Consider the following 15,289-nt stretch of genomic DNA (forward strand, 5'->3'; position numbering starts at 1 on the left):
ATATATATATACATATACATATATGTATATATATATATATATATATACATATACACACACACAACAGAAATATAAATGCAACACTTTTGGTTTTGCTCCCATTTTGTATGAGATGAACTCAAAGATCTCAAACGTTTTCCACATACACAATATCACCATTTGCCTCAAATATTGTTCACAAACCAGTCTAAATCTGTGATAGTGAGCACTTCTCCTTTGCTGAGATAATCCATCCCACCTCACAGGTGTGCCATATCAAGATGCTGATTAGACACCATGATTAGTGCACAGGTGTGCCTTAGACTGCCCACAATAAAAGGCCACTCTGAAAGGTGCAGTTTTATCACACAGCACAATGCCACAGATGTCGCAAGATTTGAGGGAGCCTGCAATTGGCATGATGACAGTAGGAATGTCAACCAGAGCTGTTGCTCGTCTCCAAAGCTGTCTCCAAAGGCGTTTCAGAGAATTTGGCAGTACATCCAACCAGCCTCACAACCGCAGACCACATGTAACCACACCAGCCCAGGACCTCCACATCCAGCATGTTCACCTCCAAGATCGTCTGAGACCAGCCACTCGGACAGCTGCTGAAACAATCGGTTTGCATAACCAAAGAATTTCTGCACAAACTGTCAGAAACCATCTCAGGGAAGCTTATCTGCATGCTCGTCGTCCTCATCAAGGTCTCGACCTGACTCCAGTTCGTCGTCGTAACCGACTTGAGTGGGCAAATGCTCACATTCGCTGGCGTTTGGCACGTTGGAGAGGTGTTCTCTTCACGGATGAATCCCGGTTCACACTATTCAGGGCAGATGGCAGACAGCGTGTGTGGCGTCGTGTGGGTGAGCGGTTTTCTGATGTCAGTGTTGTGGATCGAGTGGCCCATGGTGGCGGTGGGGTTATGGTATGGGCAGGCATCTGTTATGGACGAAGAACACAGGTGCATTTTATTGATGGCATTTTCAATGCACAGAGATACCGTGACGAGATCCTGAGGCCCATTGTTGTGCCATACATCCAAGAACATCACCTCATGTTGCAGCAGGATAATGCACGGCCCCATGTTGCAAGGATCTGTAGACAATTCTGGAAGCTGAAAATGTCCCAGTTCTTTCATGGCCGGCATACTCACCGGACACGTCACCCATGGAGCATGTTTGGGATGCTCTGGACCGGCGTATACGACAGCGTGTACCAGTTCCTGCCAATATCCAGCAACTTCGCACAGCCATTGAAGAGGAGTGGACCAACATTCCACAGGCCACAATTGACAATCTGATCAACTCTATGTGAAGGAGATGTGTTGCACTGCATGAGGCAAATGGTGGTCACACCAGATACTGACTGGTATCCCCCCCCCAATAAAACAAAACTGCACCTTTCAGAGTGGCCTTTTATTGTGGACAGTCTAAGGCACACCTGTGCACTAATCATGGTGTCTAATCAGCATCTTGATATGGCACACCTGTGAGGTGGGATGGATTATCTCAGCAAAGGAGAAGTGCTCACTATCACAGATTTAGACTGGTTTGTGAACAATATTTGAGGGAAATGGTGATATTGTGTATGTGGAAAAAGTTTTAGATCTTTGAGTTCATCTCATACAAAATGGGAGCGTGTTGCGTTTATATTTTTGTTGAGTGTATATATATATATATATATATATATATATATATATATATATATATATATATAGACACACACCCACACAATCAAAATTTATGCTACACTTTTCCATAAAGCTTTTAAGTTAACAGTATAGAATCACCAGTCATAATTAAATAATTTTGTCATGTTATGTCAGCCCTGTATGTCAGACACTATGAGTAAATGTCCTGTAAAGAAGAGATTATTTGTTACTTTGTTACTCACAGCACTGTCATCAAAAAGATTTAACAGAGAGATGAGAAATGCTCTCCGATGCTGCCGATTCCCTCGGATCATACTGAAGAGGTGCGAGCAGAGTGCTGTATGTGCCTCATCCTGCCTAAAACCTCTCACGATGGTCTTTCGGGATGAATCGATGGTCTGCTGTAAATGGTATGACATCTTCATCCCAGCAACTGCCTTCATCTGAGAAAGAATATGGTGAGAAAGAAGTGTTGAAAACAGCAACTGTTGCATCAACTGCTTCTGTGTGGAAACACCAACAATCAACAGTGTTTACAAGAGATATGTTTTGTTGGCCCAGTGGTAAGGCCTGAGTACAAGGCCATCACTTATTTCCACTTAACAAAAATTCCTCTAATGAAACCATAGTTTTATAGTCTTCTTGCTACATAAGAAGCATAATGTGTAAAACCGCTGATGACCTACAATGTCACATTCAGGGTACTGTTGTGCAAGGCACTGAGAGTAACTTGGGAATACAGACCTTTCTTAGGGGCACCATAGTGATTTTCCTGTCTACTCTGGGAACTGAACCGATGACATTTTGATCACAAGTCCCCTTTTCTACCCTATGTATCAATCTTAGGCAGACTGCTGTGCTGTCAGTTTACAATACAGCCATTTACCAAGGTTGTGAAATGAAATTGTGAAATCAGAGGAAAATTTGCAGGGGTCTAGGGCCTGCGGGGCCCCAGAAACCAAATAAATTTTGTATCTAATGATACATTTTCAGCATCTCCCGGAAGAAAAAAAATCTCAAAAGAAATGCATATTTAAATGATCCAAGATTCAACCTTTCATTTGAACTGTCAATGATAATGTTGAAATAATAGAATATGACAAGGAAGTAGGACCTGGAATGATTTTGCTTTTAATTATAAATCAAAAAAGAGTAATCAGAGATTTCTGATGTCCACCAATCCAGATCCGGATCACCTCCAAAAATCAGTGGAGTCTTCCATGCCTAATATCTGTGCTGCAAATTTGGTGAGAATCCGTCAAGTAATTTTGGTGTAATCCTTAAAAGCCTATATAAAGGGAAATCTTCATCCAGAATCTGGATCCAGATCACCTCTAAAATTTAATGGGGCCTTCCATGCCCCACTATCTATCTGTGGTGCAAATTTGGTGAGAATCAGTGAAGTAGTTTTGACGTAACCCTTCAAAGTGTATATAAAGGAAAATCTTAATCCAGAATCCGGATTCAGATCCGGATCACCTTCAAAATTTAATGGAGTCTTCCATGCCCCAATATGTATCCGTGGTGAAAATGTGGTGAGAATCCTTGAAGCAGTTTTAATGTAATCCCTCAAAGCCGGTACAACTTGATCCAGAAACTGGATCCAGATCACCTCCAAAATTGAACGGGTTCTTCCATGGCCTAATATCTATCTGTGGTGAAAATTTTGTCATAATCTGTGCAGTAGTTTTGACGGAATCCTGCTAAAAGACAGACAGACAAATAAATAAACGCCGATGATTTTATTAAGTCCTTGGCAGACCTAATTATCCATTAACTCAGAACAATTAAACTACATGAAATTCGTGAAGACTGAAAAGACTACTCAAGCATTTCAAAAACCACAGCTAAAGCTTGTAGAATATTTTGAAAATTATGGTAGGATATCAATAACACACGTTGTTGTAAAAAAGTCAATTATATTCTTGTGTAAATTCCTGTAAATCCATTCAAAGCCACGGTGTCTTTTTCCAATGAAAGAAAGTCTAGATTAAATAAAAAAAAGGTCACATAATGTTGTCTGAAATCCTGTTTGAACAGCACATTGTTTATTTTCCAGGGGCAAAAAAATTCTTACGTTTCCTGATGGGACAAGATGCAGTTTGCTTTTCCCGTTTCTTTTATCTTTCGGATGTGTTCATGAAGATGACTTTAAATTCAATCCAGCGTCAATTCCACAAATTCGTGTCCTTTCTTCTTTTAAAAACTTGATCGCTCTAAAAGTTTGTGATGTCCACATGCTACTTTTAGCGTCTTGGAGCAGGCACACAGCATCACTGTAGCAACCAGCCAGTCCTGCTTTACGACAACTGTCGTAACAGCCACGCTTTAAGTGAGGCATTTTTCTCCGCGGAGTTCCACAGATCCACGGACACTGATCTGTATCTGTTATACAGATGTCCATACAAAAAGAAGGAAAAACAATATTTTTACAGCAGCTTTGCTTGCTATTGTCACTGTCCTTGTTTAGAATTGTAAAAAAACTAACTGTGACTATAAAATTCATCTTAAAGTGTTCTGAACTGAAAACGTGTCATCTACATCCATCGACAAAGTGAAATCTACTTTTAGTGTTAACATGCTAAGATGCTGTGCACAACAGAACCATGGTGTTACTCTACTAAACACAAGTGGAAGAATACAATTTCGTGAAGCCAGTAATAGTACTCAAGCAGCACATAAAAAAATAAAATTAATAAATAAAATTGTAGTTTAAATGACTGTTTAAAAATTCTCAGTTCATTTTCTTTGTTCTACCACAGATGCTGAGGCCAGTACCGAAAGTTGTAAGACAGATGTGATAGGTGATATTTCAAAATTTAGAAACAACTCACATGGATGAATCCTGTGTACTTTTTGTCGATCTCCACGAGCTGCTGGTCAGCCTTGTTTCTCATGCTGGGCTCTGGGTCTGTTCCCATGGCAATGAGGTAGGGCACACACTGTAGAAATGGAACAAGAAACGAGGTATTACTAATTCTTGTGTGGAAGAGTTTATTTTTTCTTTCACTTCAGTCGGACAAACGACTGCCTGAGTTGGTACTTGAGGCTGGTCCCCAGGTGCAATGTGAGACTCAAAAATGATAATTGATATTTAGGAATTACTAACAATCATCAGTCAAAAACCAGTAAGAAATTTTGATTCTGGATTTGAGTTTGATACATTTGTAGTTCAATCCAACACTTCCGAATGGTGCTATAGGTTTTGTAATGGATGCATGGGACCACATTGACATGAGCTTGTCAATAAAACCAGGAGTTTACAGTGATCATTTCCTTCTACGGCCTTTTGTGTAGGCTAGCTGAACCGCTGTTCATCTAGTGATATATATAAAAAAGAATTGATTGATTGAATAGTGGGCAGAAATACTTCCAGCTGAATATCTGAAGGTCATACAGTCAGTGCAGATTCAACCAAGTGAACTGCTTAAATGCTACATTTGACTTTGATCACTCTCATCTTTAGTGTTTTACTCTGGGCAAGTACACAGGACCTATAGCTTTACAGGAAAGTAGTCAAAACCTCAAATGGTAAATATCTTGCATTGTATTTATTGAAATCAGCTTCATGCAAAAAAAATAAAAGGCTTAACACTTTTTCTGAATTTGCATTTGAATGTACAGTAATTAGGTTATACTGAGATGTATCAAATGGGATCAAATGCAGGTATAAAAAAAGGGGGTGGGGGTACTTCAGATACTATATTCACACTGGCAGTATGAGGCCCACTGTAAACCCGATGATGCACTGTAACAGTATGTTCCATCAAAGGTGAAACTTTCTTTTCCCACTTACTGCACTGACAAAGACAAACTGACCAATTTCCAACTTGTTCTACCTCCTTCGTTAGAAAAATGGGCCTAACTGTACTGTGAAAAGGGTATTTTCTCCAGCCTTGTTACATATTTTGTATAATGACAATAAACAGCATTCCATTCTATTCCATTTTGATGTCCTTGTGCACAAAGTCAGGACTTTCCTGTATGATCAAAAACAAAATATGTTGATACAGCTCTTAGTTCTTACCTGTACAGGATGGATGAGGCCCTGGTTGAGAGTCAGGGCTATGACGTTGAGAGCAAAATGCCGTACGCTGGATTGTGTATGGAAGAAAGCCTCTAGCACCTGTTTAAGATAAAGCTGCATTATGGAGCTACTCATGCCAGATGAGATGTCTCCCATCTCCTTCAAATCTTCCTGTTTTGAAAGTTTCTTCCCTGGAAAGACATAAAATATAATTCATGAAAGCATGCTAGATTCTAAAAAAGGCATCTGACAGATTAAAAAACAAACAAATATGATTTAATTAGGGTCATTCTTCATTTAAAAAGTAGTCATAAAAATGCTAGTTTGTTGAACAAAATATGTGGGGACAACAATCAATATCCATCACTCATTGCTGAGGTACTCAAATCACCCTGTTCTTGGGTTAGTTAGGTTTGTTATTTCTGGAAAAAAGTACAAAATAATTTCAAAGTTGGAGAGGATATCAGACTATGTAACACTGATCTTAAATTATGAACCAAGTTTTGGGATCTTTTCCTATTCTGGTCCTTTCTGGGGGGATGCCCTTGCATGGTTTACATCATACCTGACAAGTCGTTTTTTGTACAACAACACTACCTCTAACCTTAGTGACATGAAATTTAGGATTCCACAGGGGTCCGTCTTAAGCCCCCTGCTTTTCTCCCTTTATATAGCACCCCTTGGGCACATAGGGGCTTCCCCTCACTTTCAAAGACATGTGGATTGGGTGAATTAGAAACTTTAAATTGACTCTAGGTGTGAGTGAGAGTGTGGTTGTATTTGTTTGCATATATGTGGCCCTGTGAGACTGGCGTCCTGTCCAGGGGATACCCCACCTCTTCCCAATGACCGCGGGGATAGGCTCCAGCTCCCCATGACCCATAATTGGAATGAGCAAACATAGAAATGAATTAATTCATTTATATGTGGGACCTTGCAAAATCCAGGAGTATCGCACTTTTCTTATGTGACAAGAGTGATACATTTTGACTGAACAAAAAAAAACTCTTAAACAAAAAAAAAAAAGCTAGAACAATAGTGCCAATGCCTACCAGTAGCTCAAAAGGAATTTCTGGTTTCCATGCCTAATCTATTTTACATCAACTGTATTTCTTGAGTGATAAACTTCGGGTGAATAATTAATTTTGGAATAAACTTATTTGTGCAACAACACAGGTGCCATGAATTTCAATATTAAACAGCATGACTTTATTTACATTCTCGATCTGCTTCCTGCATCCGTGTATCCTCCTCTTGAAGGTATGTCTGGAGGTTCTTGAGGATCTGTATTTTGAGGTTGATAGAGGAGGTGTTGTCAGCCAGAATGCCATTGTATAAGGACTTCACCTCTGGAACAAACATCTGACTGGGATGCATGATCACAAGGAAGCCTGAGTGAAGAGAATAAGATGTAAGAATAATAAAGCAAGGCAGTTTTCCAATTTATGACATGTATCAAATACTGTATGTTGCCCGGGTTTGCCCAGTACCAATACACGAGTGAATGAAACATTGCAAATAATACAGACTGTCTCCCAGTTATGAAGATGCTCACAATGGATAATCTCACAGTGAGTGGAAAGATCCCAAAAGATTGTATAACAGCTTGTAACAACATGAAATGTGGCACTCTTTCTGTAGTTTCTTATTTTGTCCATCTTAGTAATTCTCTACCTCCATAGCAGCATTCTTAGAGAATGCTGCTATGGAGGTAGAGAATTACTAGGCTCTGAGAACATATTCTGCAGAGCCTTTACTGCCCAAGTCTCATCTAGATTCAAACATTATTGCTCATGTCCCCAATGTGTCATATCAACCTGACTTTTAATCATTCCCTTAAAGCTATAGGGCAGAGGTATTCAACTCCAGTCCAAGAGGGCCTGTGTTCTGCAACTTTTAGATGTGTCCCTGGTCCAACACACCAGAGTCAAACGGCTGAATTACCTACTCAATATGTAGTCAAGTTCTCCAGAGTGCTGCTAATGACCTCATTAATTCCCTGGTGATTACGTATCTCCAAGGAATTCATCTTAGGACCACATTAGTAATTTTGTGAATGTTTTTAGAGTGTTAGGACTGCTGATCCTACCACCAGTCCTTCAGGTAGATTTCTACAGACAGGGGACCACACATGCATTCCTTGATACAGATTGGCATGGCAAGGATGGATCAATTTGGGTTTCAGTATCTTGCTCAAGGACATTTCAGACAGACAGACAGACAGATGGGGTAACCAGAATTTGATTCTCTAACCCATTACTTGGAAAACAATTAACTGACATATTGTTTCAATACACAAATATTGTGTAATGGATGTTTTTGTCACAAAAATAGGTTGTAAGATTTATCAAAATAATTCTTAGATGATTACGGTGTTCTTGCCTAAGCCGATGATGGCTTTGGTCTTGACCTCCTCATCTTCATGTTTGGTGAAGTATAGCAGCAACTCCAAGACTTTCTCCTTAATAACAATCTGAACAAAACATAGCAAGATTAATTTAAGTGTTTACATTCTTAAGGGCCCCTTCACACATAACACAACGTTGGGCGAAAGAAGGAGAAACTGGAAGAAAATCTGCAAACAAAAAAACTAAATAGGGAACTGCAAAACATTCCACCTGCTGTTGGGAGGGACACACGGTCGGACAGGCATGCACGATACAGCGGCAATGGTTTTGTGCAGGCTCGTGCGAGTAGCTGGAAGGTGTGGCACCATGTCGCATTGGAGGGGGGAAAAAAAAAACGACAACAAAAAAAAAAACACCCACACACCATAAAAAATGCCGCAATTTACTGAATCCCGCTTGAGTGGACAATACAAGTATAAACATTCTGTTCCTCTGTAGATGACCCATGGTCATAGACATCAAGTCATGAAATAATCAATGAAGCAGTGCGCGCTTATGACCACATCTGCTGGCCCAGCATGTCCAGCGAGGGGTGCACCGACGGACAGACACCGTGTCATGTGGACCATAGCTCACGTGTGTAACGTGACATTCAGATCACCAGCTGAGTGTTCACATGATCAGATGGTCCTTTTAACATGCCACAACTTGCCGGTGTGTGCGCTGAGCAGCCGCTCCAACCTGTGGCAAAGGCGATATATGTTTTTATGTATTTCCACGTGAGTACAACAAGCACAGCAGAGCTGTAAGGTCACGTGCTTCAAAACACGGTACGTTTAGTTATTTGTTATGTAATTGTGTATGTAGTTATTGTAGTGATTATTTATATACTTATCCTGGCTCTATTCTCTGTGTTTATAATGTAACACACAGTGTGCACTGAGCCATCATTTCCAGCTGTTAGTGAGTGGCTGTCTGGTGATCAGCTGAGAGACGTTTTGCTGTGCTGTGTGTGCTCAGATGTGGCTGGCTGGTCCTCATGTGATCTTGTCTGTACATAAATATGAGCATGTCATGCAAGTATGCCCCCCCCGCACGCCACGTGTTGTGTGTGTGTGTGTGTGGGGTGGGTTCGGCACAGCCACACCCATGTGTGTTGTTTGGTGATGCCATACTCGTGGGGCACTTGGACAATTTTCACAAACAGCTCAAATGTGGTCAGCTGCTATTGTACCAGGAACGCGAACAGCCCCGCCTTTTCTAAGTGTCCAACAAGTGGTGTTGGACGTTTGTGTGCGACACTGGGAATTTAGCCAACACTTGCCGAGAGGGGGATCAAATGAGCACACGCAGGGCACTCGCTGTCTTTCGGCCGCTGGCGTGTGCGAATGGTTGTCATGACAGCTGTAAGAGGCGTTTGAGATAGCTCAAATTTTTCACGAGTGGCATTTGACTCCTCCTTCGTGCTCCATTCTGCCTCAATTGTGTTATGTGTGAAGGGGCCCTAACATCTGTTAAGAATTCTTTACATTCATACATTCTTTACATTTGTTACAGAAGCACACCAGGTAGCAAGTCAGTACATTCCTGCCTCCATTTTGGTCCTTGCCCTGCCTGCATGAATTACCATCATTTCAATGAACACTGACCCTTTTTTTTGGTGACTGATTAGGTATGTGCAGCATTATTCAGTAACATTTAATATGGTGGATTTAGTTTTGCATATACCATTTTTACTGCATTTTCAATCATTTTAATCAGCCAGATACAGAAAGCAATGTTGAACAGCATGAGGAGTAACACAAAAAATTAAAACAACCATGATTTCTCAGTAGTAAATTAAAAAGAGAATGAGAATTATACAAGATCCACAATTTCTTTGTAGTTGGGTAAATGCAACTCAAAACAATAGATTTCAGAAAATTTCCACCATGAGCATTTTAAAATTTGCTTCATATTTCCATAAATTATGTTACTACTCCCAGTAAACACTATACAAAATTTCAGTCTTATATCTTCATTAGGTGGGGACATTGAAAACCAATGATACTTGATGCTGATTTTGCTTTCAAGAATGATACAGCCATTGTGTGAATTTTCAATGAAATTCACAAACCAGTTTTGGAGGAGTTGTGTTTACGAGGAAATATATGATGCATCAATTCAAAATTCCAACTGTATCACCTTGAAGATGTCAGAGTGGAAAAAATGTAATAATAACAATAATATTAATAATTCACATATTTGTGAATATTCAGTTTAAGCATAAAAGAATAGATGTGTTTGTCATCTTACAGCACCTTTTTCTTTATAAACCAACTTTTTATTTGTGTGGTATCAAGAATCATTTGGGTATCAATGACTAAATTTCTGGCAGTGTGAAAACCTTATGTATAAGACGGGACCTTGTAGAACCCTATACTTCACATGGCATAATATTTCAGAGTGTTGTATGAACTGCAATCAATCTGATATGATCTCACCCATGAGAACAACTTCATATGTTATGTCCAGTTTTTTTTTTTTTTTTTACTTTTTATTTATCACATTTACAAGGAACATTTTCAGAAAAAAACAGCCTTATTTCCATCATTAACAGGACTCAGAATAACAAAAACGAACGGCTACATTAAATAAGGTAAAATTAGAAAAAAAGGGGAAAAGTGGGTATTTTTATGTCAATCTGTTTCAGTAGATAAATATACACACCATTTTCTCCATCGTTTTTCTCCTTGGTCTTTTTGGAGTCTTATTGAGTAGGTCATTTGTTCTACAGTATTTAGCTGCTTAACCATGTTAAGAAATAGGGCTGTGGTAGGGCATATTTTCTGGATCCAATGTTTTGTGATTGTTTTTTTACTTGCTGCCAGCACAATCTTAAACAGGTAAGCATCATTCCCATTCATACCCTCAGGGATGATTCCTAGATAAAGAGTTGTAAAAGTCAAGCAAATAATAAAGCCTAGTGCCTTTGATATAATTCTTGTCATCTTACCCCAGAAAACCTGGATAATAGGGCGGGACCTGAATGTATGTGTGTGATCAGCCATAACCTCTCCACATTCCCTCCAGCAATTGTATTGGGTGCCACTTTGTTTTGATTTCTGTTTAGGAGTGAGGAAGAATCGGATCAGGTTCTTCCAGCAAAAGTCCCTCCAAGTCATTGAGTTTGTGGAGGATGCCTGTGTTTTCCAGGCATGCAGCCACATGTGCTGTGTTATTTCAATGTCTAGTTCTCTTTCCCATCTTTGTTTCACATAGTCTGGTGTGTCCAGTTTTATTGAAATCCACTGTACAATTTAGGATTTGCGCTCACAACGTCAATACACATGAAAGTATCAACAAAACACGAAGTAGCAATTATTCCCTTTAAAGACATCAAACTAGAACCATTTTTCTTCATCCACATCTATGAAATCCAAACTGTTTGAGGAGTTGCACTTGCAAGAGTCATTAACAGATGGACAAGGTGATTTTTTTTTCTACACACCCAGAGGGTATTAAAAAAATACCATCTTTAATAAATATGATTAAACCACAGCTACTTGTCTTACCTTATTGGTACCCTTGAATTCTTCCAGATCAAAATCAAAGTGCCGAGCAAGAGCACCCACAGTGAAGAGTGATCGCAACAGGAAAGGCTTGTTTGCTACTAGTGTTGTGCTGTTAGGATCCTCCTGATGCTGTATCTTCAACTTGTTGAGTGCACCTGGAGGAAAAAAGGGGGCAAATTTATCTACTAAGAAGGTACAGACATGACATCCATGATGTTGTCAAATCACTTTAAAACTTAGAAAAAAAAAATTCTTAAACAATTATTTTCTGCTATTTTTGCTAAATTCTAAAATTTCTGAAGGGCTGGAGTCATGTGCTTTCTTGGTTATAATTTAAGTTTTTTTTTTTTTTTTGGTTTTACTTGATTGGCTGGTACAGGCGACTTGAATTTTGAAGCAACTTATATTAGGTGTGGGTGAAGTGCGGGCACAGTTCCCCAAACTAAACCCAAAGTACAATTAAAAGGAAAATGTGCATGCACAAGATGAGAACACATGTTACATGCCATGTTTTCTACAGTTTAAAGAGTGTCAGCAAATCAGCAGTACTACAAATGTTCACCATTATCACATTCTGTTTTAATTACTCTCTGACATGAGAACAAAGTGCATTAGTACAGCACAGCGAGTGTGCACATGCCTGGGCATCGCGGTGAGGTACACATAAATGTCTTTAACTGTTACTTTACTAGAATGGTAAAAGTCCAAAATGGAGGCAGTCATGTACATGAGCCCACACTTAAATAGGCAGGGAAGGAGGGGAGCTAGGGACAACAGCCCCACTGGATGATGGACATCGCAAAAGGCTATGATTTGTCACTTGTCCACTTTCACGCCTTCCTCTCTCGTCATATTTCAATTTGTAGTGCACCCTCCGATTACATTTTGATCATAGATCAAATACATTTGGCACAAAAGTCCACATATATGACCAACTTTACAACAATGAGTCAGAAACATCATTGCATGGCCATGGAGTTACAGAGCTGGAGCTTTAGGATTTTAAGGTACCACTCCACAGCGGACTTAGAAAAAACAGAAACTCGACTAAATGTAATCCTTTTTAATGCACATAATGTCCGTCACTTATCAGATGAAATTTTGACTCAATTATTAAGGCAAGTCCCGATTCAAGGTCAGACTTTTAATCAAGGAAATACGTAAGCCTAACTGGAGCTGGTCATTCCCCATAGATCGTTCGGCGCCTCCTGAGTATAATTAATCCATTACAAAAATGAAAAAAATGTTTGTCTGTTTTATACCAGGGCTATGAAATGAAAATTGTGAAATCCAAGTGAAATTTGCAGGTGGTGAGGTCTTGGGCCCCGTGTGATCCCAGAAACCAAATTAATTTTTTATCTAATGATACATTTTCAGCATCTCCTGGAACAAAAAAATCTCAAAATTAGTGCATATTTAAATGACCCTGTATTTAACCTTTCATTTGAACTGTCAATGATCATGTTGAAATAACAGAATATGACGTGAAAGTAGAACCTGGAAAGATTTTCCTTTTAATTGTAAACCAAATTATGTGTTAACTCAGAACAATTAAACTGCATGAAATTCATGAAGACTGAAAAGACTGTTAAAGCTTTTCAAAAACCACAGCTAAAGCTTGTAGAATATTTTGAAAATCATGGTAAAGTATCAATAACATACCTTATAGTAAAAAAAGCAACATATTCTTGTGTAAATTCCTGTAAGTCCACTCAAAGCCAGTGTCTTTTTCCCATGAAATAAGTCTACATTAATAAAAACTAATTTATATTCTTGTGTAAATTCATGTACATCAATTCAAAGCCACAGTCTTTTTTCCAATGAAAGTCTAGATCAGACCTGGGCAAACTGCGGCCCGGGGGCCACATGCGGCCCTTTTCATGTCTCTGTCTGGCCCTCATGAGGTCTGTGACTATTATTACATATATTAAAAATGTCAAGTTTGTGTGTTGTAAATCATTAGAGAGGTTTATTTAGGTATATTTCCATATTATTACAATAATAAAATTACCTATAAAAGCTATTAAATACTGAATTTTTTGTAAAATTTGTAATGGGAGACAGCTGAGTTATCGATGGTGTGGCCCCCGGACATAATTCAGGTTCCCTATGTGGCCCCTTGTAAAAATTAATTGCCCACCCCTGGTCTAGATTAATGAAAAAAGTCACAAAATATGTTTGAACAGCACAATGTTTATTTTCCAGAAAGAGAAAAATTCTTACCGTGTTTCCTGATGGCAAAGTTCACTTTTCCCAATTCTTTCAAGTGTGTTGATGAAGCCAGTGACAATTCCACGGATTCTTGTCTTTATCAGACTTTTTCAGTCTTTCTCGCCATCTTCTCTCTGTCCGACGTTGGTCCATGACACAAACGTGCTGCACAATTCTTTTAAAAACTTTAGCCCTCTAAAAGTTTGCGATGTCCACATGCTACGTTTGGCTTAAGCGTCGCACAAGAGCCACACAGCGTCGCCACAGCAACCAACCTGTCTCACTTTATGACAACTGTCGCAACAGCCAGACTTTTTTCTCCATGAAATCAGAGGATCAGAGGACACTGATTTGTATCTGTAACACAGATCAGTGTCCGCGGACCGCCGCGGACTTATAAAACTTGCATGATGTTGTAAAAAAGAACACTTTGCGATAGACATTGTACTAACTCAGTGACTCAACACTAACACCCCCTTCCTCCCCATGATGAAATCTGCGGAATTTCACGGATCCACTGAGTTTTCACAGCCGTTTTATACGTATAACAGATTTTACCCATTTTATACATATGATGGATTTCGCCCATTTTATACATAACTTATTTCGATTATAATGGACAAAATTCTCTGGTCCACCTGAATCCATTATATGCGAGTTTTACTGTACATTCATTATAGAACAAAAAAAAAAATAATTGTTTTCAAAAATACCAAGTGAGAAAAAAGAAATCCTGCACAGTAAAAAAGATGCATTGTTAATCATTTTATAACTGAATCACATCTTGAACTGTTGAGGGATTCCGACCCCCAACTTATGTGAAAAAAAATATACTGCACTGACATAAAAAAGGCATAAGATGGCAGCATTGCTGCCTTAGACAGCAACACCACCAAATTGTTTTGTACTTTAACTGAGTTGCTAAATTCACGTTAATATTGCAGTGCTTTGTCTCATTAGTGTCAAATCCCAGTTTTGCAAGCGGGGGATTGCAAAACTGCCATATTGGATTTTGGTTGCACATGGGATTGTGGGAAATGTGTGCCTACTGTGGACTCACAGACACGGTCAGAAAGTAAACAAAAGGCTCAGAATGATGGGGATTACTTGTGTCCCTGGATGCTTCAATAATAAACATGGGATAAACATGTGAAGATGCTATGTCAACTGTGGGACCTTTTGGTAGGTGTATGACTTTCCAAATCATGTTCAATCAACTGAATTTACCCCATTAAGATGTAGAAACAACTCAAAGATGATCAGTGGAAACAGGATGTACGTGAGCTCAATGTTGAGCTTCAATGGCAAAAGCTGAAAATTGTTGCCTAAGGGCTTAGTTACACGGCACACAACGGTAGCTGAACAAAGGAAAAAAGTCACAAATTGCTGAGAAAAGGTGGACGAATGATCGTGCACTTCTTCCCTAACTGATAAACCTGTGAATCAAGAGTGCATAAAGGAATGAAACAAAACCAAAACTAACAAAAGAAAAATTAAGTGAACGTCGACCTTGACA

General features: G+C 39.2%; 1 protein-coding gene across 1 annotated transcript in view; it reads right to left on the reverse strand.

Annotated features, from left to right (window-relative positions):
• nipbla (NIPBL cohesin loading factor a) overlaps positions 1–15,289 on the reverse strand; it is a 157,241-nt gene that overhangs the window by 24,144 nt on the left and 117,808 nt on the right. Inside the window, 6 exon segments of the mRNA XM_034170432.1 lie at positions 1,876–2,076; positions 4,468–4,575; positions 5,661–5,851; positions 6,878–7,051; positions 8,043–8,133; positions 11,563–11,717. Of these exon segments, the coding sequence (XP_034026323.1) occupies positions 1,876–2,076; positions 4,468–4,575; positions 5,661–5,851; positions 6,878–7,051; positions 8,043–8,133; positions 11,563–11,717 (920 nt within the window).

The sequence above is a fragment of the Thalassophryne amazonica genome, chromosome 5 (genome assembly GCF_902500255.1).
Source record: "Thalassophryne amazonica chromosome 5, fThaAma1.1, whole genome shotgun sequence".
NCBI lineage: Eukaryota > Metazoa > Chordata > Actinopteri > Batrachoidiformes > Batrachoididae > Thalassophryne > Thalassophryne amazonica.